The 25,840-nt window shown below is 49.8% G+C and overlaps 7 protein-coding genes across 7 annotated transcripts; 4 read left to right on the top strand and 3 right to left on the bottom strand.

Moving 5' to 3' along the window:
* Positions 1-138: 138 nt before the first annotated feature.
* Positions 139-2,053, bottom strand: ASPBRDRAFT_70650 (putative amidase; the record flags this gene model as incomplete). The annotated part of the gene is made up of 5 exons (XM_067629088.1): positions 139-1,183; positions 1,241-1,506; positions 1,561-1,628; positions 1,678-1,799; positions 1,871-2,053. The coding sequence occupies 5 exons, from the start codon at positions 2,051-2,053 to the stop codon at positions 197-199; spliced, it is 1,626 nt and encodes a 541-aa protein (XP_067484403.1). The 3' UTR covers positions 139-196.
* A 1,381-nt stretch (positions 2,054-3,434) lies between these two features.
* On the bottom strand, positions 3,435-5,108 carry ASPBRDRAFT_113767 (sugar porter family MFS transporter; the record flags this gene model as incomplete). Its single annotated transcript, XM_067616766.1, has 3 exons — positions 3,435-3,782; positions 3,842-4,980; positions 5,039-5,108. The coding sequence occupies 3 exons, from the start codon at positions 5,106-5,108 to the stop codon at positions 3,435-3,437; spliced, it is 1,557 nt and encodes a 518-aa protein (XP_067484402.1).
* A 4,080-nt stretch (positions 5,109-9,188) lies between these two features.
* ASPBRDRAFT_24860 (alpha-1,2-mannosidase family protein) lies at positions 9,189-11,798 on the top strand (the record flags this gene model as incomplete). Its single annotated transcript, XM_067622099.1, has 5 exons — positions 9,189-9,328; positions 9,410-9,951; positions 10,009-10,442; positions 10,503-11,269; positions 11,342-11,798. 5 exons carry the CDS (start codon positions 9,189-9,191, stop codon positions 11,796-11,798), a joined length of 2,340 nt encoding a protein of 779 aa, XP_067484401.1.
* A 2,523-nt stretch (positions 11,799-14,321) lies between these two features.
* On the top strand, positions 14,322-15,654 carry ASPBRDRAFT_36356 (uncharacterized protein). Its single transcript, XM_067623486.1, has 2 exons — positions 14,322-15,407; positions 15,471-15,654. Exon 1 carries the CDS (start codon positions 14,505-14,507, stop codon positions 15,402-15,404), a length of 900 nt encoding a protein of 299 aa, XP_067484400.1. The 5' UTR covers positions 14,322-14,504; the 3' UTR covers positions 15,405-15,407; positions 15,471-15,654.
* A 1,227-nt stretch (positions 15,655-16,881) lies between these two features.
* rhgB (putative extracellular rhamnogalacturonase) lies at positions 16,882-18,729 on the top strand (the record flags this gene model as incomplete). The annotated part of the gene is made up of 4 exons (XM_067626480.1): positions 16,882-17,517; positions 17,574-17,612; positions 17,675-17,876; positions 17,957-18,729. 4 exons carry the CDS (start codon positions 16,882-16,884, stop codon positions 18,727-18,729), a joined length of 1,650 nt encoding a protein of 549 aa, XP_067484399.1.
* A 610-nt stretch (positions 18,730-19,339) lies between these two features.
* On the top strand, positions 19,340-22,396 carry ASPBRDRAFT_165825 (1,4-alpha-glucan branching enzyme GLC3). Its single transcript, XM_067619567.1, has 8 exons — positions 19,340-19,601; positions 19,672-19,796; positions 19,900-19,999; positions 20,056-20,168; positions 20,232-20,923; positions 20,976-21,311; positions 21,364-21,994; positions 22,060-22,396. Exons 1-8 carry the CDS (start codon positions 19,547-19,549, stop codon positions 22,084-22,086), a joined length of 2,079 nt encoding a protein of 692 aa, XP_067484398.1. The 5' UTR covers positions 19,340-19,546; the 3' UTR covers positions 22,087-22,396.
* A 459-nt stretch (positions 22,397-22,855) lies between these two features.
* Positions 22,856-25,496, bottom strand: ASPBRDRAFT_228390 (F1F0 ATP synthase subunit beta). Its single transcript, XM_067621994.1, has 7 exons — positions 25,277-25,496; positions 24,987-25,153; positions 24,759-24,844; positions 24,655-24,697; positions 24,194-24,510; positions 23,282-24,131; positions 22,856-23,210 (listed from the first exon to the last, which is right to left on the bottom strand). Exons 1-7 carry the CDS (start codon positions 25,285-25,287, stop codon positions 23,128-23,130), a joined length of 1,557 nt encoding a protein of 518 aa, XP_067484397.1. The 5' UTR covers positions 25,288-25,496; the 3' UTR covers positions 22,856-23,127.
* Between the last annotated feature and the right edge of the window lie 344 nt (positions 25,497-25,840).

The raw sequence follows: 25,840 nt of genomic DNA, 5'->3' as shown, positions 1-25,840 counted from the left end.
CTTTTTGGTCATAACGTTGACACCTGAAGTGTCGGGCAAACAGAAAACGTGCCGCCTGCTCGTTAGTCTACTGCATCTAGCACATTGATATATTCAAGAACTTTCACTTCATTATAACTATATAATGAAGAAGTCAAACGCTCGAAATAAATGAAGATATTTACTGCACATTCACCAGACCTACGACCTATGCTACCTAGCTGTCCACCTTCAGGGATCGCTTGAGCTTGTTACGGACGAGTGTCTGCTGCTCAAATGCATACGCCATCCCTATCAGCTCCTCTTCACTCCATTTCGGGCCTAAAAAGCTGATACCAAAGGGGATACCGGGAGCACGTTGGATGAGGTCGCCGCGAGTGTTGTATTCCACCGGTGTCCCATTCGGATATGCCCCTAGAGGAACAGTGATGCCTGGCGTTCCAACAATAGCGGGGATATCGAAACCCACAAGAGTAGGCAGAATTACAGCGTCGAGTTTGCCACGGGCAAGAGCTCCTAAGAGCCCCCCTTCCTCGCCGAAATAGAGGACCTCTTGATACCACGACCAAAAGCTCGGGGATGTGTTGTCCATGCCCAGAGCGATCGTTTGATCCCACACCCCCGTGTCGCGCGACGGGTAACCCTCCAATGCGCTATGCTGGGTGAAGCTCCTAATGTCCTCAAGGTTCTGAAGATGGTTCGGGTTTCGCTCCAGATTTCCTAGATAGCCCTTAATGTTTGTCGAAAAGTCAGCAGCCACAACCGTCGCCGGTTTCAGGCTGCCATAAAAGTCACTGTAGGCTGTGAAATTCGCATTATCCACGACGGTAGCGCCTGCAGCGCTTATCACGGTGACTGCTGCTTCGAATGCCGAAACTATCGGAGCGCCTGCCGGACCTAGATATTCGATGACATTTCGAGGGATACCAATCCGCTTGCCTCGTAGCCCCGACAGCTTGCAAGCTGCGAAGTAGTCGGGCAACTTCTCAGCAAAGGGCGAAGCCAAGGTATAATTGTCCTTGTCATCTGGACCGGCAATGGCTTGCAACAGCATGGCTGCGTCTTTGACTGTTCGAGCCAAGGGGCCAATGGTGTCCTGGCGCTCGCTAAGTGGGATGACCATATAGCGTGAGGTAAGTCCAACGGTGGGCTTGATTCCGACAATGTTGTTTCTTTCACTTGGAAGCAATATACTCCCACTGGTCTGATTATTCTACAGTCAGTACCTATTCAATCAATAAAAGGGCACTTCTCGACGTACCTCAGTCCCAAGAGCAAACGTAATGAGCCCTAGATCAGTCGCAACAGCACTACCGCTCGAACTTCCATTTGGGTCCTGGTCAGGATAGTATGCTCCGAATGTATACCCACGTCGTGCATTCCAGCCGTTTGACGAGTTGACCGAGCGAAAATTGGCCCATTCCGACATGCTGGTCTTGCCTAGGATGACCAGACCATTTTCCCTGAGCTTCGCCGCCACAGTTGCATCGGCAGGAACCTTTGCTCCGACAAGCGCCCAGGAGCCAGCTAGAGACTTATCAGCCAATGCAAGTGAATATGAATGAAACAAAGGCACAATACCTGCGGTTTGCATCTTGTCTTTCGTGCCAATCATGTCTTTGAGCAAGACTGGCAGGCCATGCAGCGGACTACAGTTAATCAGCCATATACAATAGCATGTCATGTACAGCAACTTACCCTCGGGTCTTTCCCTGAGCCCTCTCGCTATCGAGCTGTTTCGCTATACCCAGCGCATCGGGGTTTAGCTCGAGAATTGTACCAAATTGCGCATCAATCTTGCTGATTCGATCCATGTACGCCTGCAACTGTCAGCACCTACAGACACACCGCATGCACAATAATACTAAATAGAGAAAATGGGGCCACAGACCTTGACCAAATCGACGCTTTTGAAGCATCCGTTCTTAAGACCATCTTGAAGCTGCTCCGCCGTTGCTTCAGCCAGCCATGGGATTCGACATTCCTTTGCGCCGTATGAAGCCGCGTCCGCGAGCATCAGATGGTGTAGCATAAAAAGAGTCGCAAAGAACCAGTATCTCCAATCAAGCGACATAGCTGAGGGCTCACTCAATGTAGTCTGATGTCAGGATAAAGTATCAAGAAAGCAGGTCAATCGTCGAAGTCTTTACCAAAGTGTAAGTAGGTATTCTCCGGATTCCTCGCCCCTTTAAAATACTACCAGCTAGTCTATCCTTCACCGCAACTTGACACCCTGATGAGATACCATTGACAGCCTCATAAAGTGAATTAGGGGCGAAGCAAGAGTAGGAAAAGGAAGGGACAACTGACCGCCAGCTCAGCCTCAAAGCTGAGTCAATGGGTGAAATTAGCCGTCATACTTAAGATGGCCGGTCTGGTTCTTTCTTTGCTTATTTCTAGTAACTTTAATCATACATTCGCAGTACTCTTTACTCTTCGCTTACTTTGAACTAAGGTAGATGGCTTGAATAGTTGTCAGAACCTAATTACATCCTCCTACAGGAAACCCGAAGATACTAAACTACACTTTCCATAATGCAACATAAATCCTCAAATAACCTCCGCGTGTCTCAGCCCAACACGAGCCTTTCTCTCTATCTAAGAATAGCACCATTCCTCCTATCTCGGAGTAATAATTTAGGGTTAAGTGGGGAAAGTAAAAGAAGATAGATCAGAAAAGAAAATCAATAATAACAGCAAGGCTTATTCAGAAACCTATTCATCATTTACCCGTCAATAGCGGAGGTAGTACGATAGTCCTATCTGAGACATTGACATTGGCATTAGAACTAGATATTACCACCTAGCTGGCCTTGATACCATATTATTACATTGCGACAAGTGGGAGATTGGACTCGGTCTATTTATCTAGTGAAAGTTGGACCTCTCGTCTCGTATCCAAGATACTATATAGTAGATTTCTCTGTCTATTAGTGGGTTCAGGCTATTGTAGTCCATACTATCATAAGCATCTATATGAGTTAATATTGCTCTGACAATAATAACATACTCGTGAGACGACTAATCATGGATGCTGGATACCATTACCACCAGGGGCGCTAGTCCTGACAGATATGTCCTAATATGTCCACCACTTGGTAATAACTACTAACTGTTTTTGTGTGATTCAACGTCAGGAGGTGGCTGGTCTACTGGAAGTAAACTCCTCCTAGTTCATACCCGACCGGGGTGGCAGACGCGGTTTTACCAGAACTATTACTTCATTGGACGGAGGAAGCAAAAGATGAAACATGCATAGTATCACACAGAATCAGTCCAGCCGGTGATAGAATCTCGAGATCCTAACAAACAAAACCCGATTCTATGAAGACCGGTATATAAGCCCCCATCTAACATCTAGGTCTATGCTAATTCGCCCAACTTTAAAACCATTCAGTCATACTACCCAGAGACGGGTTATTGATATCATTCATACATGGACCGATCTAGCCCAGCTAGACCTTGTCCTGCTCATGGCGAACACGCTCGGTCTCCTCATCCACGTCCTCAATGTGGCTGGAACCGCGCTTGTGCATGGTATGTTCCACAGCAGCCCGACGGTCGGCCTCGTTGACAGCACCGAAGAGGATGTCCATATCCTCGAGGCTGCGGCCCTTGGTCTCCTTGGCGAAGACGACGACGAAGACACACATGGCAACGCAGAAGATACCAAACATGAGGAAAGTCCGCCAGCCAATGTTGTGGACGGCTTTGGGGGTGATTTCTGTGACGACGAAACTCCAGAGCCACTGCGATGTGGCTGCCAGACCGACACCGTATGAACGTAGCCGGGTTGGAAAGATCTGTCAAAACCTGTTAGCATGATTTGTGTCAAGCGGGGTTCAGTGACGGTTTGGCTTACCTCGCTCACATACACCCAGGGGGTAGGGCCCCAGGAAGCTGAATAACCGATCACGTAGAGATAGATCATGACCACCATGGCGATGGAGGCCTGAGAGACGCCACTGGCGCTTGTGTCGGGAGGGTGTGTGGCCAATACAGCGCCAATGATGAACATCATGCTTGCCATCCAAATGGATCCGCCAACCAGACTCAGCTTACGGCCCCAACGGTCGATACCGACAAATAGGAAGATGGCCGTTGCGACAACCTTCACAGTTCCGTAGACACCAGTAGCGAAAAGAGACGAGTTAGTTGCGCTGAGCCCGATAGTTTGGAAGATCTCAGGCGCGTAGTATCCAATTGAGTTGGTTCCCGTGAATTGCTGCGAAAGCATGAGAGTGAATGCGAATCCGAAGCGTTTGAGGTTACTCGGCTGGATAAACTCCTTGTATGTCAGTCCTTCGGTGGCCGCTACCTCTTCATCGATGGCTGCTCGGATCTCAGCCATTTCTTTCTGGATCGCTTCGCTATCAGGGGACTCGTTCCTGATGTATGCGAGAGACTGAAGAGCCTCTTCGTGACGTCCTTTGCCAGACAACCAACGAGGAGACTCCTTGAGGAAGAAAAGGCCGATCAGCATAAGACCACCGGGAATAAGCTGAACAGCGACGGGAACGCGCCATTGCTTCGTGCTTGAGCGAATGTGCAAGGAGACACCATAGTCCAGCCAATAGGCGAAGGTGCTTCCAATCACCAGGAACTCCTGGAACATCCCAGCAACTCGGCCTCGAATGTTAGGGGGACAGTTTTCGCTCACGAACACAGGCGTGATACTGGACATTCCACCAATACCCAAGCCAGCTATGACACGGCCACCATAGATTTGTCCAATGTGATGTTTCGAAGCAACTTGAACCGCTGCTCCAATCAGGAAGATGACGGTAAAGATCATCAAAGCGTAGCGTCGGCCAATGCGCTCGTTAAGGGGGGCAGCGAAGATGGCGCCGAAGAAGCAGCCCGCGGTCAGCAAGGAGACGACATTGGACGAGATTTCGGAGCTCTTGGAGGAGGCAAAACCAGAAGAGCCAGTAGGTATTCCAAAATCTTCCTTGAAGCTGGTCAGGGAAAGCACACTTCCCATAACACCCGTATCATAGCCTAGTAGTCATCCAGCGTTAGTTCACAGCCTGTATTTGGTTCCTGAGTGCATGCGTACCGAAAAGAAGTGACCCCGAGTAGGCCACTGCTGTGAGGAGGTAAACACGATAGTTCTTGAGAAGACTCATTGTGGGAGAATTGTCCAAAGACTGGTAGGCAATTGACAATTGATCCTAGCAGCACAGGGCATTCCCAGGGAAAGAAAGAGAACCAAGGGAGAAGCCAAAAATCTCACGCCCCGGAGGTCAAACGAATATTTATCACAGTCGTCTCCATCTTACTAACCTGTGTAGGGGCAGATCCCGAAAGTAGGAGAGCGTGCTAGAGAGCGTTCAGCTGAACCGAGCAGAAACCCGATAGGCCCTAACGAGGGAACAACCCCAAGCATCAGCGAGCATGATACCCGCTCACCCGCAGAGACAAACCCCATCTCTCCCCGCACATTAAGCTGGATCCAGCAATTCCGGGGGAAGGGAGTGAGTTGGTGGCCCACGGTGGATACATCCGGAGAAATTGTGCGGAGGTGCTAGGCGGGTTTTTCCGTCCACTGAGGAGCGTTGCTGCACCACGCTAGAGACCGACTGAACTGCGACTGGTAGATCCAGCAGTAGCTCTGGTTGGGGTAGCAGTAGTCTCTGGATATCATGCCATGAGTGATGGCAAAAATCTGGTGTATGACGTGCGAACTTGATTCAATCCCTGATGACGATGTTGCAGCACTCACGAGGATGCAACCATGTTGTTGGAGGGCCAAGGGCGACAGAGTGGATTGAAGCTGAAATATCCCGAATACTGATGCAGCTATTGTGAGTCAAAGCATCGAGAATTCTTATCGTTGCTTTCTCATTGGGTTGAGCCCCGATTAAGCGTGTCGTGGCCAGCCGCGTGTGTGCATTTGAAGTGAGAGGGTGTCGGGATCCATGGCCAGAGTCTGGCATTACTAGCGCATGTACCTTGGACTCACCGCTGCAGTTTTTCCGGCATAGTGCCCCAAGATAGGTGGTTCTAGGTAGGTAGATTGGTGGCGGTTACTAGTACAACTGCAGCTAGCTGCTATAACTTGATGTGAGCATTAGTGTCGAATTCCCTCTGTGAGTGGATAAATAAATGATGGCTTTATTGAACATAGACGACCGCGTCACGAAGGCGAATCACACACGCGACCGCCTCTTTCCGACCAGGAAGTGATCACTTGTCAGCCATTCCAGGACTCGGATTTGTTGTGCCAAGCACAGGTGCATCGAGTGGCGTTTCTTCAAACCCCAAAGAGCAAGTCAAGCTTCGGTCTCTGTATTCATGATTAAAAGTACTTCATAGCACAGAGCATAAGTGAACCTATATAGGTAAGTCCCAGGGAATTTCCGATGTGCTCGCCAATTCAGCACGAGGCATGAAGTTGGCGAGAATGACCGTTATCGGAACACGACCTATGGCTTGAGCGTATCTGGGAGGTCTAGGCCATTCTTACTCTTTATCCTGCTGTCTTCTCCCCTGTCCACGCACATAATAAAGGTCTCTGTTATGAAAGTGAAGACGGCTGCCTTGTTCCTGCTATTTCTCGGAGATATGCCAACGGAACTGCGATTTGCCGGTTAGCTCTTATCCCGGACAACAGGCTGCAACATGGTATTCTAGAAGAGACCGTATCCCGTCCATTTATCCGGCTGTATGAGAAGTAATTGGGCTATAGGCACTGATCGGTGAGACTAAGTTCTGTCTCGGCCCTGAGATGAGATGCACCATTCTTATCATAAGTTCACCGCAGACATTGAAGAGTAGGATAGTGATATTCGATCAAATATCGATATTTGAAGAGGGTTGTCTTGGGAATAAAAGAGGAGAAAGGAGACGTACTCAAAGCATCAATCCATGAAAAAGTGATAAGGCCGTTCTTGAAAGATGTGTTACTGACCATTAACTTTCCCTGATTGAGACGAGCTTATCCTTCGTAATAGACGGGACAACACCGTTTTGATTTTGACGGGCCCTTTCCAGTAAGCGTCTTTAAAAATTATCTTTTCAGCCCTTGTTGTATGCAGTGGATATAATTGAAAGTTTTATTCATTTGGTTCAATTCTCCCCTAGACTTTCTGGATACCATCCACACGCACCTAATAGCCTAACATTGGACTAAAGTACGAAACCCCATCAATCTCACTCCACTAACGCACATACACCATAGCTCTGGGCGTTCATGGTTGCCAAAAATGGTTGTACCTACTGTCCTGGTATCGAAGAAACCAATCAATTATTAGGCAGGCTGTCAAGGTTCACGCCTCTCTAACTATCTTGAACTTAACCAAACTGTCACAGCTCAGACAAAACCCAGGCATGATCCATGGAAGAATCCGGTATCGCGAAGATATATCACTCTTGCCTATGCAAGTTTGAAAGTATCCCAGAATACGTAGGACCGTATGTGAAGTAGTAGAAGCCTTGATCTGTTGGTTGTTTGGGTCTAACAATACCATGTGTGTCTTTTCTATTCATTTGGTTCAGTACTATCCTCCACGGAGTACTTATCAAAAACTCGTCCAGTAAGCTCTACTAACGTGTCTCACTTCAACTTTGCTCGATTTCTCAGACTGAATGGAAGCCATAGAGTGAGTGTTGGGGCAGTGCATCATCCTTGGTATGTACCACGGCATCACGTTGTTACATGAGACATGGTTAGAAAGATAGAAGTAACTGAGCGCAGTCTCTGACTGAGCTATCCACTCTACTCTAGATTGAAATATCGTTTATTGGTAGTATCTTGACCCCATTGGAGATATTACTAGATCCAGGCTATTACAGAAGGTCCTCTATGTAACAGTCGACGGTTAGTGACGCATTCAGGTATCGACTGGAATGCACGTCTTGGTTCACCTATTCTATACTGCTTGAGAACAATTACTGGGGCTTCACTCTATCAGTCCTCCAAAAAGCATTAATTGATCTGGGGTAATCACGCTGAGATCGCAAGTTATCTGTCATGATATACAATGGCACAATGCTCTTCCGAGTCGCCACTATGGTCACCCAGCAATATCATCTCACTATATAAGAGGTAATAGATTTGAACACCCTCCGAATGAGGTATAAAATCCACAATAAAACATGTTCTCACCATCAATCTGCAGCTTTGCAAAAGCTCCTGGTGAAAAGAAACGACATCACCTGACCACACTGCACCAAAGCCAAGATTACATAAGATCAAGGCACCAGATGACCCGCTATCAAAAGTAGCCAATCAGATCGCCCAGAATATGGACCCCTGAACGCTGAGGCATGTGGGGAAACCATTGGCTGAAATGATCTGCCCGATAATTTGGCCCAGGGAGCAAAACAGCAAATAACAAATCAAAGCGCCCAGGCACAATTTGCAGGTCTGCTTCGAAATCCCATACACAGGTGCTAACTTATCTGATGATGAGAACAGGAATCGGTCCGGATCCGCTTGATCGGCACGAGGGGCCTGGGTAATGCCCTAGTGAAGAATGACCATAAGGGCATGTGCTCTTTGGGGGCTCATAACTGGCTGTCACTCACCGCTATGCATTCATCATCCGGACAGGATTTATCGGCTGAATCTTGCGCTCCCATATGCATCTTATTTTGATCTGATACGATGGATTTAATGCATACAGAACAATGTCTTACTTGCTCGCAGCACTTACGGGATGTGGTTGTTTTTCTTGCCCCCATGCCCTGGCCCAGGCCTCTGAAAGGAGACATACCAACAGATGATTGGAATGTGTCTAGTCGTGTAACTACGGAGTAGTAGCCACTGTAACCGTAGATGGACCTGATAATGTGGACTAGAGTGTGCTGATTCCCGTGTGACAGGGCTAGGTAAGTAGATACCAATCAAGCTTCAGACCATGGATGTGCATAACTGGGGCTATCCCATCCTTGCGTCCTGGCCGTTGGCGGCTAGCGGTCCCTACACACACCACCGGTGATCATGGCATGTGCTGGATCCCTATGCGCCCAGTGGGCTGAAGATTCACCACTAGAGGTGATCCATCCCTTCAACTGTCCAGTCACTGTTGTCGACAAACCAATCTGGATCCCCGCTGGACCTGGGATCATCTCACACTCTTTTTTTTGATATCCGGAACTTGAGATAGGTCGATAGCACTAGTGACCGGAGAGTTTCCATTGAGAGCCGCCACTTGCCGTATCCACTGCTTCTTGGGAGATATATCTTCTAAAATTCCGTCGATATGGGCAGCGCGACTCTGTGTCTCTCAGCTGCTTCTCGCTGTGCCAGATTAGCCATGGCGTGTTGGTATACCATGCTGATCTTGAGTCTACTTGAGCCAGCTGCCCGCGCTGCAAACTTAACCTCCCACGTGGATCTCTTGTAAGTGACAACTCCAGACTCAGTTGTTATCCAGCGTACCTGCTGGATGGTAAAAGTCTGGCAAGTCTAACCATGAACAAGCTTGGGAACACAGAGTGGTGGCAATGACTTCCCCGGAGTTGCTCGTCCGTTTGGGGTGGTGAAGCTAGGACCCGATTTATATGTCTCCGGGACAGACTCTTATTCGGGGTATTTGCCCAATGGCAATTTCTCGGGGTTCAGTATGATGCATGAGCAGGGCACAGGAGGAGCACCCAAGTACGGGACTGTCTCCCAGCTGCCCCTGGTTGGGAATATCAGCAACCCGCTGTCCAACCTAACTATTGGCCGGTCAGGCGCAGATGAGGCATCAGTGGGCTACTATAAGGCGCAGACCGCCGAAGGAACAGTCGTGGAGCTGAGCGCATCTGCCCATGCAGGAATCTATCAATATACTTTTCCGAACGGCTCGGATGGTAATGTCTTAGTTGATGTTTCGCATGTCCTACCGTCGTATCGGGGAATGGGACTTAGCCAGGGATACAAAGGTGGTAACATCACCATTTTCCCCGACGGGCATTATGAGGGTCATGGAGTGTACGACAACGGCTGGAACCGTTCTCCCGATTGGTCTATCTTTTTCTGTAAGCCTTTGCCAACGTTCAAGCCACTCCACAGGATGATTAGCTGACTTTACCCAGGTGGCCATTTTGATGCCTCACCCGTCAGCAACAAAACCTACGTTGGAACTGATGTGCATGGAAGTGTTGAGCAGAGTAGTGGCTTTGCATCTTCTTCTTCAGGCTCGACGCGAGTTGGGGGTGTCTTTACCTTCAAAGATTCGGTAGTCACGTCTCGTGTGGGCATCTCGTGGATCTCCACGGAAAAGGCCTGTAAGAATGTTGAAGATGAAATACCGGAGGATAAAGAATTTCAGTCGGTTGTGGACGATGCTCAGTCCGAGTGGGAAACGAAAGTTTTGTCGAAAGTCACCACAACCAACACGAACGAAACGACACTCACGCTACTATATACGTCTCTCTACTTTATGCACCTGATCCCCACCAACCAAACCGGGGAGAATCCTCAATGGACATCCCAGGAGCCTTACTATGAGGACATATTCACTTATTGGGTAAATAATTTGAAGTTTGAACACACAGATAGAAGACTGTATCGCTGATTCGGTCTGCAGGATCTTTTCCGCTGCTCTACCGCTCTCATGCAGGTATTGCAACCCGCAGCCTATGAAGAGCAGATTCGGTCGCTTATTGATATCTGGCGATTCGAGGGCTATATGCCTGATGCGCGGTCCTCAAATTACAACGGTCGTACACAGGGTGGCTCGAATGCGGACAACATTCTGGCCGATGCCTATGTCAAGGGCGTGCGCGGTGCGGTAAACTGGGAAGATGGCTATAAGGCCATGGTTAAAGACGCAGAAGTGACACCTCCCAACGATCCAGTCGATCCTCAGGCGCCAGATTCCTCGACGAAAGAAGGGCGAGGAGCATTACCCGACTGGCTCAGCTTGGGCTACATCACGCCCAGATTCACCCGTGCTGTCACGCGGGCAGTGGAATATTCATGCAATGACTTTGGATTGTATCAGGTAGCATCGGGGCTTGGAAAGACTGACGATGCGGAGAAGTACTTGAACCGTTCCAGAAACTGGAGAAACCATTGGAACGCCAACCAGACATCACTGGGATTCTCCGGCTTTGTCGTTCCTCGTAACGAGTCTGGTTTCATCGAGACTGATCCACTGAATGACAGCGGCTATTGGGGAGACCCCTACTACGAAGCCAGCTCATGGGCCTATTCTTGGGCGAGCATTCATGACATGAAAACAATGATCGAGAAAATGGGCGGGAACCAAACCGTTCTCGACCGGCTGAACATCATGTTCACTGAAGGGGCCAGTGGTTCCAGCGGTATCATTTTCGATCCCACAAACGAACCGTAAGTCGTCCTCTTTCGCCTGGCTTCGTGCATTTGCAGAGAAGATTGGCTGATCATGAGCCTTTGATCCAGTATGTTCAACGTCCCTTATCTTTATCACTATATCGACCGGCAAGACTTGTCCGTTTTCCGATCGCGTGATATTGCCAAATCCTATTATGGTACTAGCGTGTCCGGCCTCCCCGGTAACAGTGATGCCGGAGCTATGCAGACTTGGATCTTGTGGAATATGATTGGACTGTACCCGGTGACAGGGCAGTCGACTTTTTTGATCCACTCTCCTTGGTTTGAGTCACTTGTCATTGACCTTGGGGGTGGTAAGAAACTGAATGTCAGTTCGAGTGGCGGTGATGGAAACGGAGGCGGTAATATCTATGTGCAACGTCTTCGCGTGAACGGGGAAGACTGGAAGAAGAACTGGTTAACATGGGACGACATCTTTGCTCAAGGAGGGACACTGGACTTTGAGCTGGGAGCGACCGCAAGTGACTGGTTCACAGGGGAGCTACCACCAAGTCCAGCTTCCTAAAGGAAAATCGCGCATGCGCAGGTTTTCATTTCACCCTGTATGTATTTCGCTTGATGATGACAATGAACATACCCGTCCTTACCCGCGAAGGTTGGATCCACCCTAAAAATGCTGTTCCACATATCAGCTCAGGGGACACTACTGTGCAACTGAGATGAGGATATTCGAGGCTTCATAATGAAAGGAGAGATGATGTAGTCTCCGTGCATCCCCGTACAACCTGAAACCGCTGGAGATGTACTCCATAGGCTATCAAACGTCGAAACAGGCTTTTTTTGGACCCTCAATAAGTAGCGAGAAGAGTAACTTCATGTTGACGATCGCGTTGATCGTTATTTCGATGACAGTGTTCTCAAAGGTCGCGGCCATCGCGGGTCCAGGCGGAAGAGATACGAGCCATGTGTGCTCGTGAAAGTGGATTGAGTCACTGGTGAATGATGGAGTCAGTCCGAGAGTAACATAAGGTTCTGCGAGTACCAGGGATCAAGGCCAAGACTATTTGCATCGCACATGGACTTGAAGGCATACAGTCGACCTACTCTGTACTAAAAGGGGGAAGCTGGGACTTATTCCCCGCCAATACAGTATACATACAATAGTGGGCCCCACTGGGACGTCCTCCTTACGCCAACTTGCCACCAACGGGGAAGTACCCGGTGTATTGTCTAGTGTAATAGTTGTTTATCGTCGTAATGACCTTGCGAGTTGTGACATGCGAAACCAAGCAACGATCGCCCAACCTCCACCAGATGAGCCGTCAACTTCTCCTTAGTCCTTAGACTTTGTCGATCAACGGCATACAGCCGGAAATCCAACTGTGTGCCTGAGTGGCAAACCCATCTCTATTAGGAATCTGCTGCCATTTCAGGAACGAACCCCACGTGGTGGGCTGGCAAACCAGCCTATCCAGGGACTGTATGGAAGATTGGAATCATCTCCCGCAAGAAACGTTCCATAACCAGCAGGTCGTTCGATAATCGATAGACCTCCCATTGATCCCCTGACTGTTATGACGAAATCAAGATGGCTACCAAGATCCCTAAATCCGATCTGCTTGTTGCATGTTCGGTACTCGACGGATGAAGTTCATTCCCTGCATCCAACATCCAGTTCGTTCTTACCACGCAATGCTTTTGCGTCGTTACCAGCCACTTTGTCCCTGGCTCCGTGCAGCCATGCATCAGCGCAGGATACATATGAAGCCCACACGGCATGTCTCCATCTCGCATTCATCGGCAAGATTCACAAATGAAATGCGTTCCCAGAGATCCTTACAGCGGGAGAGCAAACTCAAAATCCTATAGAATCGGGCTACTAGTAAAGTTAATCACCCTCAACGATCTGTGATACCCAGGCATGTGCAGTAGCAGCACCAGCTGCATCCCTAAGATGCAATTGCCAGTTTGGAAATACTACGGCTCCAGTTATTGAATTCGGATGAGCTGCTGTTGTAGCTACTGAGAGAGGAAAGGCTATAGAACTGGCGCCGTTAACAATTTCCCAGGTAAGACATACTATTCCAACCATGTGTTGTATGCGGGGCGTTCATAGACTCTCCAAGGAACTCTTGACGAATAGATTACAATGGGTAAAAATGGAACTATCGTCGAATTCATGTGCCCTTCGCTAGCGGTAAGAGCGCATATCCCTGGCGTCGAGTTTACGTTTGCCCGTGGCTGGCCACCAACTTACCTGCATGCATGCAAGCAAATATGCATGGCCGTTACGACCTAAATCAAGATAGACTGCAAATAGTCGTACCCTATGGGAAATACCACTGCACGCAGGGAAAAGCAATATAAGTGCTTATTCCTGTATCTACATCCCCTTTATCAGGGTTCTATGAGGAGTTTAGATCGACAGGAACCCGACATGGTCTTAGACATGACGTGCTCACGAATCACCACATTTAGTGAGAGCAAGTACCAATAGCGCGTGCACTATGGATGGATATGGAAGGCTAACAGCAATCCATACACAGGAACCAAACTCTACTAGTAGTAGTAAGATGAGGCTGCAGATCCTTATGGCAGTGGCGATAAATGTCCCGGTGGCTTTATGCGCCTTCGACGCCAATCAGCGGATCAGGGTGGCTGCCGATTGGGCAGACAACATTCACGGCTCGTGTGGCTCACTGCCTTGCCGGTGATATTCATTCGACGGGCATCGGGGAATAGCGACGGTAAGTCAGTCTACAGTATGGTAATTCCAATAGCAGAATCTTAAGTGCTTAGTTGCAGGCCCACAAAACCACGGTGGATCCATCCCACATGATCGTACATGGTGCTACTGTATACGCCTGATCGTCGCCAAGCGGATTGCATGGCCTGAAGGGACAATTGAACGTCGACCAAGCTCGTAGATGTCTCCACAACCCAGCAGCGCTACTTCCATCACGCATACACCCTTGCTATCCTTACCAGTGCTATTACAACTGAGCACATAGGGTTGACCCGCCAGCTAGTTGCTATACGTCCCAGCTGCTAAGGGTCTCAAAAGGATAGGAAATCGTGATGATCACTTGCGCGACGATGGGATATAAGAGCGGGCTTTCTTCGTCTCGAGAACTCCTCTTTCTTCTCATCAGCAGCGCATCATTCGTTCCTTACCAAAGCCCACCACTGTCATTCTTTACCAAAGCCCACAAGAACATACCAAATCTATTCCTTCTCTTCCATTCTCCTTGATTCAATACCATCAACCACAATGAAGGCCTCCTTTATCACTCTCTTTGCTGCTCTGGCCACCTCGGCCATCGCCGCCCCTACTGGCGGTGTTCCTGGAGTCTCTGAGGTCACCAAGACTGTCAACATTGGTTCCGTCTCCAGCAACGTGGTTTCCACCCCCAGTGCCAGTGCCAGTACCGGCGCCACCGGTCACATTGTCCAGGATGTTGGCAACGGTGTCAACCAGGTCCTGACTGTTACTGGCTCTGATGCCAAGAAGCTCCTCATCCAGCTGAGCCCCGATGTTGCCAACCTCCTGTCCGGCCTCGGTCTGCCTGGTCTTGGGTCCTCTGTGGGTTCCATTATCAAGACCGCGGCGTCCGTGGGCGACCTTATCCAAGATATCGGCAGTGATGTCGATGGTCTTCTCACTGTCGTCAGCAAGGACGGTAGCGCTCTTCTGATCCAGCTCGACCCTGTTGTCGCTGGTCTTATCAGCGATCTTGGACTCCCCGGTGTTGGCGTCCCCGTCGGCTCCATTGTTGGCACCCTCGGCGAGAACTTCAAGCGCTCGGCCGATGGAAAGATCGTTCAGGACCTTGCTCCCAAGGTCAAGGATGTCCTCGAAGTCACCGGCTCCGACTCCAAGCGCCTGCTCGTCCAGCTCAGCCCCTCCGTCGCCTCCCTCCTCTCCAACCTTAACCTCCCCAGCGTTGGAACTCCCGTTGGACAGATCGTCAACACTGCCAGCAACGTTGGCGATCTCCTCAAGGACGTCTCTACTCCCGTTGAGCAGCTCCTGACCGTCGTCGGCCAGGACGGCTCTTACATCCTCATTCAGCTGTCTCCTGAAGTCGCCTCTCTTCTCTCTGGCCTTAGCCTCCCCACCCTTGGCACTTCTGTCGGCAGCGTTGTCGCCACTCTCGGTCAGAACCTGTAAATTGTAAGTGCTTAGCGTTACCTCTTTACCTGATGAAGTAGCCAATGCTAACGATTCAACTTTCAGGTGCACGGTCACGGTGGTCTGCAGTGATGCCCTTCTTATCAGGTTTGCATATACTCTTTTCTGGGGAGTCGGCCTGGTTTGAATGCCGGCAATGAATAGCAACGATAACCTCATTGTATATTACTACCCATTTTCGCCCTGTTTTGTTGAACACATGTTGCATAGTACTATGCTGTTGCGGGGCGGGCAGACATTCCTATATATTTAATTATAGAACTTCATCATGAATCAGTGAAAACAACTTTGCTCCCTGTGCTTGATCTTTTAGCATACTCAGTGAATAATAGCAACACTAGCCACTGGGCCTAATGGGAGAGAAAGCTTCAGTTGTAACCGCTCAATGTGGCCGGCGACCTTCCGAAGAGGCAAGCAAGTCCGGTCGGCAGGCAAGTCCGGTCGGCAAGCACGGGGCCACTAGCGCCGAGTCCACCACAGTCGGCAGGGGAACCCAGCATCCTCCTCACCTCCTGGCAATAACCACAAGGCTACAACTGTACCATCGAACATTGGGCCATTCGGCGTGGCAATCACACGGACTGTCTTAACTTATTCCTTTAGGATTCGAACGGGAGTCATCTATATATTGCAATTTAGCATGCAAGGCAGACCCTTTTTTAGAGCTTATGCTCCGATTGAGATTATCCGCCCAATCCCCTGATCAGTGCTATGGGCCATCGTTTAGTCTCGACCTCGGGCGTTTCAGATTGAAGCTCCACCCATCGTTGAGGTAGGAGAAGGGGAGTTCCCAGCAATTCCTTTAGAAGCTCGAAATTTTACAGCCTGTTAACCGGAAAAGACCTCTTGCGCTTAATAGAGCAACAACAGCTGAGTCGTCGGCTACCAGTTAGATCCCATAAACAGAGTTGCAACTTCCATATATAATACTCCCTCTAGGCTTGCCTGATGGTCCGATCAGGAGCGAACTTCCCAGTATCGATGCCTCCTTGAGCCCTACAATCTACTTGAGTCGTTAGGCGGGGCCAGTGCTCCATTCACATTATCAAAGACAAACACCCTAAGCATGGAGCAAGTCTCACCCGGCAGATAGCGCATCGATCCCGCTCTTTCGATGTTTTGGATTGTGCCGCTACTCCCACATCCAGGCCGAATGCTTTAAGGGTTCCAGCAATAGTATCGATAGCTTCGCCTAGTTTAATATTATCGTGTCACAGGTTCTCGATATGGCACCGGCCAAACATTCTAGAAATAGAAAGATGACAGCGGGAAATAGACTACTGTCAGAGGTGCGCATGAACAGCATTTACCTATAAAGAGAGCGCCTGGGACCCCCTGCTGTGGGATCCATTGGCTACTGCAATTTTCATTCTTTAGGGGTGTTTAGACTCCCTTCTTTCATTCTTTTCTGTAAACCTCACATTCCTTTTCTCTCATTCAAGCTCGACGAAGCACCATGCTTCTCGACAAGCGCTCTTTTCTCTCTTTCCTGGGCCTGGCGCCCATCTTTGCTGCTGCGCAGCTCTCTGGTTCCGTGGGACCGCTGACTTCCGCCTCCACCAAGGCAGCTACCAAAACTTGCAACGTTTTGGACTACGGTGCTAAGGCGGATAAGTCTACTGATTTGGGGGAGCCGTTGGCCTCTGCCTTCGCTGATTGCAAGTCTGGTGGTCTCGTCTATGTTCCCTCTGGTGACTATGCCCTGTCCAGCTGGGCAAGGTTGAGCGGCGGCCAGTCATGGGCTCTGCAGATCGATGGAATCATCTACCGTACTGGCACGGACGGCGGCAACATGATCTATATCGAGCACTCTAGCGACTTCGAACTTTTCAGTAGCACCTCCGAAGGTGCCATGCAGGGACTTGGCTACGAGTTCCATGCTGATGATAACTGGAGCGGACCTCGCCTGCTGCGCTTGTATGAGGTTACGGACTTCTCGGTCCACGATTTCATTCTGGTTGACTCTCCCTCTTTCCACTTCTCTGTCGATACTTGCACCAATGGCGAAATCTACAACATGGCAATCCGCGGTGGTAACCACGGTGGTCTGGATGGTATTGATGTCTGGAGTACCAACATCTGGGTTCATGACGTGAGTACCAACAAGCAGAGTATTATTTGCATACAGGCTGTTAACCAGTTCAATAGGTCGAGGTGACGAACAAGGACGAGTGTGTCACAGTCAAGGTATGGCCTTCAGCGGTGATGAGCGCCCCCTCAGGAAACCTTAGACTGACAATCAATCATAGAGCCCGTCGAAGAACATCCTTATTGAGAACATCTACTGCAACTGGAGTGGTGGCTGTGGTATGGGCTCGTTTGGCTCTGATACCAATGTTAGCGACATCACTTACCGCAACATCTACACCTGGAGCTCGAACAACATGATGTTGATCAAGAGTAACGGAGGCAGCGGCTTCGTTGAGAATGTTCTCCTCGAGAACTTCATTGGTGAGTGAATCCTTATGGAGACTTGTTCATCCTGTATACACCACTTGAGACTAACTGAGGATCCTTTTTCCTGCAAACAGGCCATGGCAACGCTTACTCTTTGGATATCGACAGCTACTGGGCCAGCATGAGCAGCGTGGACGGAGATGGTGTCCAATTGAGCAACATCACCGTCAAGAACTGGAAGGGAACTGAAGCTTACGGTGCTCAGCGTGGTCCTGTCAAGGTGATCTGTGCTGATGGTGCCCCTTGCTACGACATTACTATTGAGGACTTCGCCATGTGGACTGAGGAGGGTGATTCTCAGTGGTACTCTTGTGAGAGTGCCTATGGCAGCGGATTCTGCCTTCAGGATAGCGACGACCACGTCTCTTACTCGGCCACCACTTCCACGGTCAACTCCGCTCCTTCGGGCTACTCTGCGACCTCCATGGCGGCCGATCTGACCACTGACTTCGGCTCTACGGTTTCTATCCCCATTCCGACCATCCCCACCTCTTTCTACCCCGGTGCCACTCCTTACAGTGCTCTGATGGCCGACAGCGCTTCTACCGCCGCTGCTTCTTCTATCGCTAGCCATGCCACTGTCGTTAGCAGCAGCGTTTCCGTTGCTGCTGTCTCCAGCGAGAGCATCCCCGCAGCCACTTCCGCTGTTGTTTCCAGCGCTGCTACCGTTGCCCCTAGCCCGGCTGTTGGTGCCCAGGAGGGTTCTACCACCTCTGCTCCCAGCTTTTCTGCCCCCACCGGTGCTGGAAACGCTCCCCAGCCTCCTACTGGAGCTTCTGGATTCGGCAAGCAGGGCCAGCACGGTGAGGGCGAGCAGGGTGAACAGGAGGCCTGCTACGTGCAGTAAGCCAAATTTGCTATATTCCGAATTATGCTGATAGCTGTGCATCCCATGGCTACAGTGGACGGAACTTTTAGGAAAGCATCTATAATGGCTTAGTATGTAGCTCAATTCCCAACAGCTGCTGTGCAAAGCATGGTGTAACATAGTGACTTGCCATCTTCTCGTTAATTGTTTCGGCTTTACGCCTTATTGTAAATATATTGTCGCATTGCATGAGTCGTTATACGTCCTTTATCTATCGCAAAGCCCTTTCGATAAATCAGAGAGGTCCTCGGACCCCTCGAGCTCCGGGTTGCTGCGCAGGGGCGGGTACCTGTTTCCGTACCTGAAATCCAAGCTCAGCTTCTAGTCCTGTCGCGTTATCAGCACACCATCCAACACTAAAACATATGCAAAGATAAGCCGTAAAACCAGCACCTCATCTCAATCGATTGGGCATTCTTCAAAGGTTTAGAAATCCAAGCGCGCGACGGGAAAGGCATGAGAGGAGGGGGAGGTTGGGCAGACGAGTCTAGAAGCAGGGGGGAAGAAGGTGATGTCACGGCGGGAGGGTAGCAGCAGCAAACCAGCAAACCAACTGGGAAAGAGGAGCTTTGGCCTCGACTTTCCCCCGCATGGCCTCAACCACCTCCTCTTGCTTTCTCCCATCGGTTGGGAATTCCCCACCTCGTCCAGTTTGTTCTTCTCAAGCTCTCATATCTTGTTTTGAAAGCTGTTGACTAGATTTCTCACTCGTTTGTGTATTATCTTTCCTATCCTATCCCTACGGTCCACATTCCCGGAGCTTAATCTCCTGCCACTGGCGATCCATTCAATCTCCATGGCTTCTACCGAAACTCAAACTGCCCTTCAATCGGCGCCTCCAGATGGCACAGGTTAGTTGGTTCGATTTGATTGTTGTGGCTGTCATCGTTGTCTTTTCTTGATCTAATTGTTTTTTATCAGGTGTTATCCAGCTTGATCCTTGGCTTGAGCCTTTCCGCGATGCGCTGAAGCAGAGGTTCGAATTCGTGGAAAGCTGGGTCAAGACGATTAATGAATCTGAGGGCGGGTTAGACAAGTTTAGCAGGGTAAGTGTCTTCTCTTCTGCTACTGTTGCTCGTGATGATTCACACTATCCAACTGGGTTGTTTGAAACGGCTCGCATACTAACTCACATGGCGTTTCCGATAGGGCTACGAGAGATACGGTCTCAATGTCAACGCCAATGGAGATATCACTTACAGAGAATGGGCACCCAATGCTGTTAAGGCTGAGCTAGTTGGTGATTTTAGTATGTCCAGCGATGCGGAGGATATCAGCAGGTGAAAGATTTACTGAGACTGGCAGACAATTGGGATGTCACGGCCCACCCCATGACGAAGAACAGCTTTGGTGTCTGGGAGATTACCTTGCCAGCAAAAGATGGAGTCCCGGTGATCCCTCATGACAGCAAAATCAAGGTAAGTGATCTTGGTATCGGCCCGGCAGAGCTTATTTCTTTTTAACATCGCTGCGCTTCGCAGATAACCATGGTCACTCCCCAAGGAGAACGAATCTACCGGATTCCTGCATGGATCAAGCGTGTCGTACAAGACCTTACTGTGTCTCCGATCTATGAGTCTGTCTTCTGGAACCCTCCAGCAACCGAGCGGTATCAATTCAAGCATCCTCGCCCGAAGAAGCCCGAAAGCCTGCGTATTTATGAGGCCCACGTGGGTATTTCTTCTCCGGAAACCAGAGTCGCTACCTACAAAGAGTTCACTGCAAACATGCTACCTCGCATCAAGTATCTAGGATATAATGCGATTCAGCTGATGGCCATTATGGAGCATGCCTACTATGCAAGCTTCGGTTACCAGGTCAATAGCTTCTTCGCGGCCAGCAGTCGCTATGGTACGCCGGAAGACCTGAAAGAGCTGGTAGATACAGCACATAGCTTGGGCCTGGTGGTGCTTCTTGACGTTGTTCACAGCCATGCGTCCAAGAATGTCCTGGACGGGCTGAACATGTTTGATGGCTCTGACCATCTCTACTTCCACGCGGGAGGGAAGGGTCAGCATGACCTTTGGGACAGTCGCCTGTTCAACTACGGAAGCCACGAAGTCCTGAGATTCCTCCTGAGCAACCTCCGCTTCTGGATGGAAGAATATAAGTTTGACGGTTTCCGTTTCGATGGTGTTACAAGTATGCTTTATGTCCACCACGGGATTGGAACGTACGTGATTAGGCTCCTGTACCTCTTCTACCTAGCACTAACTTGGCATTAGTGGATTCTCTGGCGGATATCACGAATACTTTGGTGGTTCAGTAGATGGCGAGGGTGTGATGTACCTGACCTTGGCCAACGAAATGCTCCACAGTCTATACCCCGACTGCATAACTGTGGCAGAGGATGTGTCTGGGATGCCAGCACTGTGCTTGCCACACGCCCTTGGAGGTGTTGGGTTTGATTACCGACTTGCCATGGCAATTCCAGACATGTACATCAAGCTTCTGAAAGAGAAGTCGGACGATGAATGGGACATAGGCAACCTCTCCTTCACATTGGTTAACCGACGTCACGGGGAGAAGACAATCGCCTACGCGGAAAGTCATGATCAGGCGTAAGTCTATACATCCAGCTTATTCCATTTGACCGCGGCTGAATCAAGACAGACTTGTTGGCGACAAAACTCTCATGATGTGGCTCTGCGATAAGGAATTGTACACCCACATGTCCGTGTTGACAGAGTTCACACCTATCATTGAACGAGGCATGGCTCTCCACAAGATGCTTCGCCTGGTTACGCATGCTCTCGGAGGAGAGGGATATCTCAACTTTGAAGGTAACGAATTTGGTCATCCCGAATGGCTCGACTTCCCTCGTGCCGGGAATAACAACTCGTTCTGGTATGCGCGTCGCCAACTGAACCTGACGGAAGACCATCTTCTCCGCTACAAATTCCTGAACGACTTCGACCGCGCCATGCAACTAACTGAAGAGAAATACGGCTGGCTCCATTCTCCACAAGCATACATCAGCCTCAAGCACGAGGGTGACAAGGTTCTTGTCTTTGAACGTGCAGGCCTCCTCTGGATCTTTAACTTCCATCCCTCAAACAGCTTCACGGACTACAGAGTGGGTGTGGAGCAAGCCGGAACCTACAGAATCGTGCTTGACACCGACGACAAAGAGTTCGGTGGCTTCGGTCGCAACCTGAAGGAGACGCGCTTCTTCACTACAGACCTGCCTTGGAATAACCGCAGCAATTATCTGCAGGTCTATATCCCGACGCGAACAGCACTGGTGAGTGGAATAGGTCTATCTCATGAAAGATACATTATGCTGATTCATTGGTGTCAAAATCATAGGTTCTGGCCTTGGAAGAAACCCTTTAGGTCAATCTCATGTAGTTCTTTTGATATTCTTCGTCAATTAAAGCCACTGGATTCAGACAATTGCAGCTTTGATCCTGGGGCTGTTGATTTGTGAATAAGCAAGCAGCGTTGATTCTTCTGTTCTAAGTCAGTCCGTTAACGTCAAATAATGTCCATTCCGTGATTTGTTCCTTCGATCTTGTATCATGATTTTCCAATCGCTCATAATCACAATATATAAAATACCGTTTAGTACACTCACACTCGCACCGTTAACACGAAGCGTTTCTACTTAGTATCAGTGGTAATTAATCATACCTAGTACCAGGCAGTAATATACTACTAGTACCAGTAGCAGTGAATATAATATCGTATACTATCATCCGTAAGATTTTACCCACGCATCTCCATAGTATACATAATACACCTAGTCATAGTACTAGCACGATGATACGTACTAGTAGCACTTCCTTCCAATGATCAAACTACAAGATGCAATGTCTACTATGAGGATCACACAGCATACTACTACTATGGTTCAAATCATGAATCAACACAGTATTTGTGGTCTAGGTACATGATGAGATGACACGGAGAAGCGGCAGATTCTGATAGGACGTAGGTGGACGAAGAAAAAGCCATGCCAACGAGGTGCAAGTTGATACGTGTCATAGAGGGCATACATAGTATGGCTTCTTTTGGGTGAATGTTACAGATTACGTTCTACAGCAGGTCTATACAGAGATCACGGTCCCCCGATTCAACAAAGGAAATTTGAGTACAATTGTCCCAGCCCAGCGGGTATCAGGCTGACTGTGGTCATTTTAACTTACTTACATGAGCACGTAGTGTAACACAAGTCTAGAAGTTTCCATCCAGACTTTCAGAGAGGTGTACGTTATGAGCGCTCTCATCCTTTTATATAGGGGGGACCTCGCCTTTCTTTCAACTCCCTTTTCTCAATTCGAGTACTGTACACGGATCGGTAGAAAACGGCACATGGAAGAAAGGAAGTCCATGTCTAACAAAAAAGGAAAAGGGCGCTTAAAAACAATATTACATTTAGGCCTTGTTCTCGAGCTCGGCCAGGATCTTCTCACCCTTGGCGCGGGCAGACTCGAAGTCACCAACCATGTAGAAAGCAGCTGTAGAAGATAGGAATTAGCATCGATGTCGGTCAATCATTTAGGCAAAAAGAGAAAAGAGATTAGCTTACCCTCAGGAAGGTCGTCACCTTCACCGTTGATGATGGCCTTGAAACTGCGGATGGTGTCCTTGAGGTCGACCAGCTTACCCTCGATACCAGTGAAGACCTGGGCGACGGTGAAGGGCTGGGACAGGAAACGCTGGAGCTTACGAGCACGCTCGACGGTGAGCTTGTCAGCCTCAGACAGTTCGTCCATACCCAGAATGGCAATGATATCCTGGAGGGACTTGTACTCCTGGAGCATCTGCTGGACACGGGTGGCGGTGTTGTAGTGGTCTTCACCGACGATACGGGTGTCGAGCATACGGGACTTGGAGTCGAGAGGGTCGACGGCAGGGTAGATACCCAACTCGGAGATACCACGGGACAAGACAGTGGTGGCGTCCAAGTGAGCGAAGGTGGTGGCGGGGGCAGGGTCAGTCAAATCGTCAGCAGGGACGTAGACGGCCTGGACGGAGGTAATGGAACCCTTGGTGGTGGTGGTAATACGCTCCTGCATACCACCCATGTCGACGGCCAGAGTGGGCTGGTAACCGACGGCAGAGGGGATACGACCCAGAAGGGCAGACACCTCAGAACCGGCCTGGGTGAAACGGAAAATGTTGTCAATGAAGAGCAGCACGTCCTGACCCTCCTCGTCACGGAAGTACTCGGCAATGGTCAGACCGGTAAGGGCGACACGGGCACGGGCACCCGGGGGCTCGTTCATCTGACCGAACACCAGGGCGACCTTGGATTCACCCTCGAGCTGGATGACACCAGTCTCCTGCATTTCGTGGTACAGATCGTTACCCTCACGAGTACGCTCACCGACACCACAGAAGACGGAGTAACCACCGTGAGCCTTGGCGATGTTGTTCTAGGAAATATTATATTAGTTATATGGGCAAAGAAAGAACTTCTGATAAATGGCCAACTTACAATCAGCTCCTGAATGAAGACGGTCTTACCGACACCGGCACCACCGAAGAGACCAATCTTACCACCACGGGCGTAGGGGGCAAGCAGATCGACGACCTTGATACCAGTGACGAGAATCTCGGCCTCAGTGGACTGCTCGGTGAACTCGGGAGCCTCAGTGTGAATGGGGCGGAACTTGTCGGCCTTGACGGGACCACGCTCGTCGATGGGGTCACCAGTGACGTTGACGATACGGCCAAGGGTGCCGGGACCGACGGGGATGGTGATGGGAGCACCAGTGTCACGGGCGGCAGCACCACGGGTCAGACCCTCGGTACCTGTGGAACATATATGTTAGCCACGGCGAGACGAGTACACGTGGAAAGACCAGGTAGAGCAATAGAAAAAAGAGGTGTGACGGTATATTGATATTGCCGAGCAACCCTCAATTTTCACGGTCATGAGAGAAAAAAGAAGCTTACCGTCCATGGCAATGGTACGAACGACATTCTCACCCAAGTGTTGCTAGATTGGGTTAGCTATAAGAGCTTGATGTCATCAAGAGCTTTCGGTTTGGTGTACATACAGAAACCTCCAGAACGAGCTTCTGGCCACCGTTCTCGGTCTCAATGGCGTTGAGAATGGCAGGGAGCTTGTCACCTTCGAACTTCACTGTTGGCGAGAGTCAGATATCGTATTCTTTTGATGGCCATTGAGTCGATTTTGATGGGATTGTGGATGGAATCGAGGCCCGGAAAAGATTTTCGCGTAGCCGCCAGCAGGGTTTTTTCTGGAACGGGGGACCGGCACATACCGTCGACGACGGCACCAATGACCTGGTGAATCTTGCCAACGGAAGAGGCCTCAGTGCTGGCCATACGGGCCAGGGAGGGAAGGCCATTGGTCTTAGGCTGGAAAGCGCGACGGGCGACGGAGGTAGGTCGAGCAAAAGCAGCCCTCCCGAAGGTCCGGGCAAGACCGCTGTAACAAGGGGGAAAAGAAATGGTTAGTTGGAAGACCCCAAAGGTTGAAGAGGATAAGAAAAAAAATTATTTTAATATACGAAGGGTTAGGGGAGAGATCCGGGGAAAAGTAGTGACATACCTCTTGAACATCTTGATGGTGTTGAAGAGCGAAACGGGGTATAGAGGTCAAAAGACGAGAGGATGGGGAGAGGGAAGAAAGAGGGAAAGGAAGGGAAGAGGTTGAGGTTGAGGTGGACACGGGCGAATGTGTCCGCCTTAGCCTTTCCGGGGCGGTTTTGCCGACGATCCCGTGATGTACCGAGCAACGCGCTGGCCAGCATGGTAACCAGCTTCAGCTCCCCGGCGTCTCTAGGAGGTCCTACTACGGCGACCGCATCTTTGCCAGCCCTTTCTGCAGAATCTAATGAGTCCCATATGTCCGTGATGCTGGGCCACAGGGCGTGATTCGGTGCTGGTAGTACTGAGAGCTTTCCAACCTTGCCCTGTTTGGTTGTTAGGGGGAAATTCGCACACAAATGGGGATGGTCTTGGCGCCCGGATGCACTGGGAGGAGACCCCATCAAAATACTACCAATTCCATCCTTCCCTCCGATCTAGTTATTTGTTCATTGCTTTCTTCTCTTCCTTTATGCCTAGGTATTAAAAAAAAAAAAAAGAGAGCTAGCTATAATTCTATAAAAAT

Source organism: Aspergillus brasiliensis (assembly GCF_001889945.1).
Source record: "Aspergillus brasiliensis CBS 101740 unplaced genomic scaffold ASPBRscaffold_1, whole genome shotgun sequence".
Taxonomy (NCBI): Eukaryota; Fungi; Ascomycota; class Eurotiomycetes; order Eurotiales; family Aspergillaceae; genus Aspergillus; species Aspergillus brasiliensis.
The sequence above is the reverse complement of the archived record's forward strand: the minus strand, read 5'-3'. Positions and strand labels throughout refer to the sequence as shown.

Excerpts from the sequence above, each read along its gene's own strand:
- ASPBRDRAFT_36356 (XM_067623486.1), top strand. The coding sequence starts at position 14,505 with ATGAAGGCCTCCTTTATCACTCTCTTTGCTGCTCTGGCCACCTCGGCC.
- ASPBRDRAFT_165825 (XM_067619567.1), top strand. The coding sequence starts at position 19,547 with ATGGCTTCTACCGAAACTCAAACTGCCCTTCAATCGGCGCCTCCAGAT. Across the intron at positions 20,000-20,055 it reads TGAGCTAGTTGGTGATTTTA|ACAATTGGGATGTCACGGCC; the intron begins GTATGTCCAGCG and ends TGAGACTGGCAG. Across the intron at positions 20,169-20,231 it reads CTCATGACAGCAAAATCAAG|ATAACCATGGTCACTCCCCA; the intron begins GTAAGTGATCTT and ends TGCGCTTCGCAG.
- ASPBRDRAFT_228390 (XM_067621994.1), bottom strand. Across the intron at positions 24,845-24,986 it reads CATTGGTGCCGTCGTCGACG|TGAAGTTCGAAGGTGACAAG; the intron begins GTATGTGCCGGT and ends TCTCGCCAACAG. Across the intron at positions 24,698-24,758 it reads AGCTCGTTCTGGAGGTTTCT|CAACACTTGGGTGAGAATGT; the intron begins GTATGTACACCA and ends AACCCAATCTAG.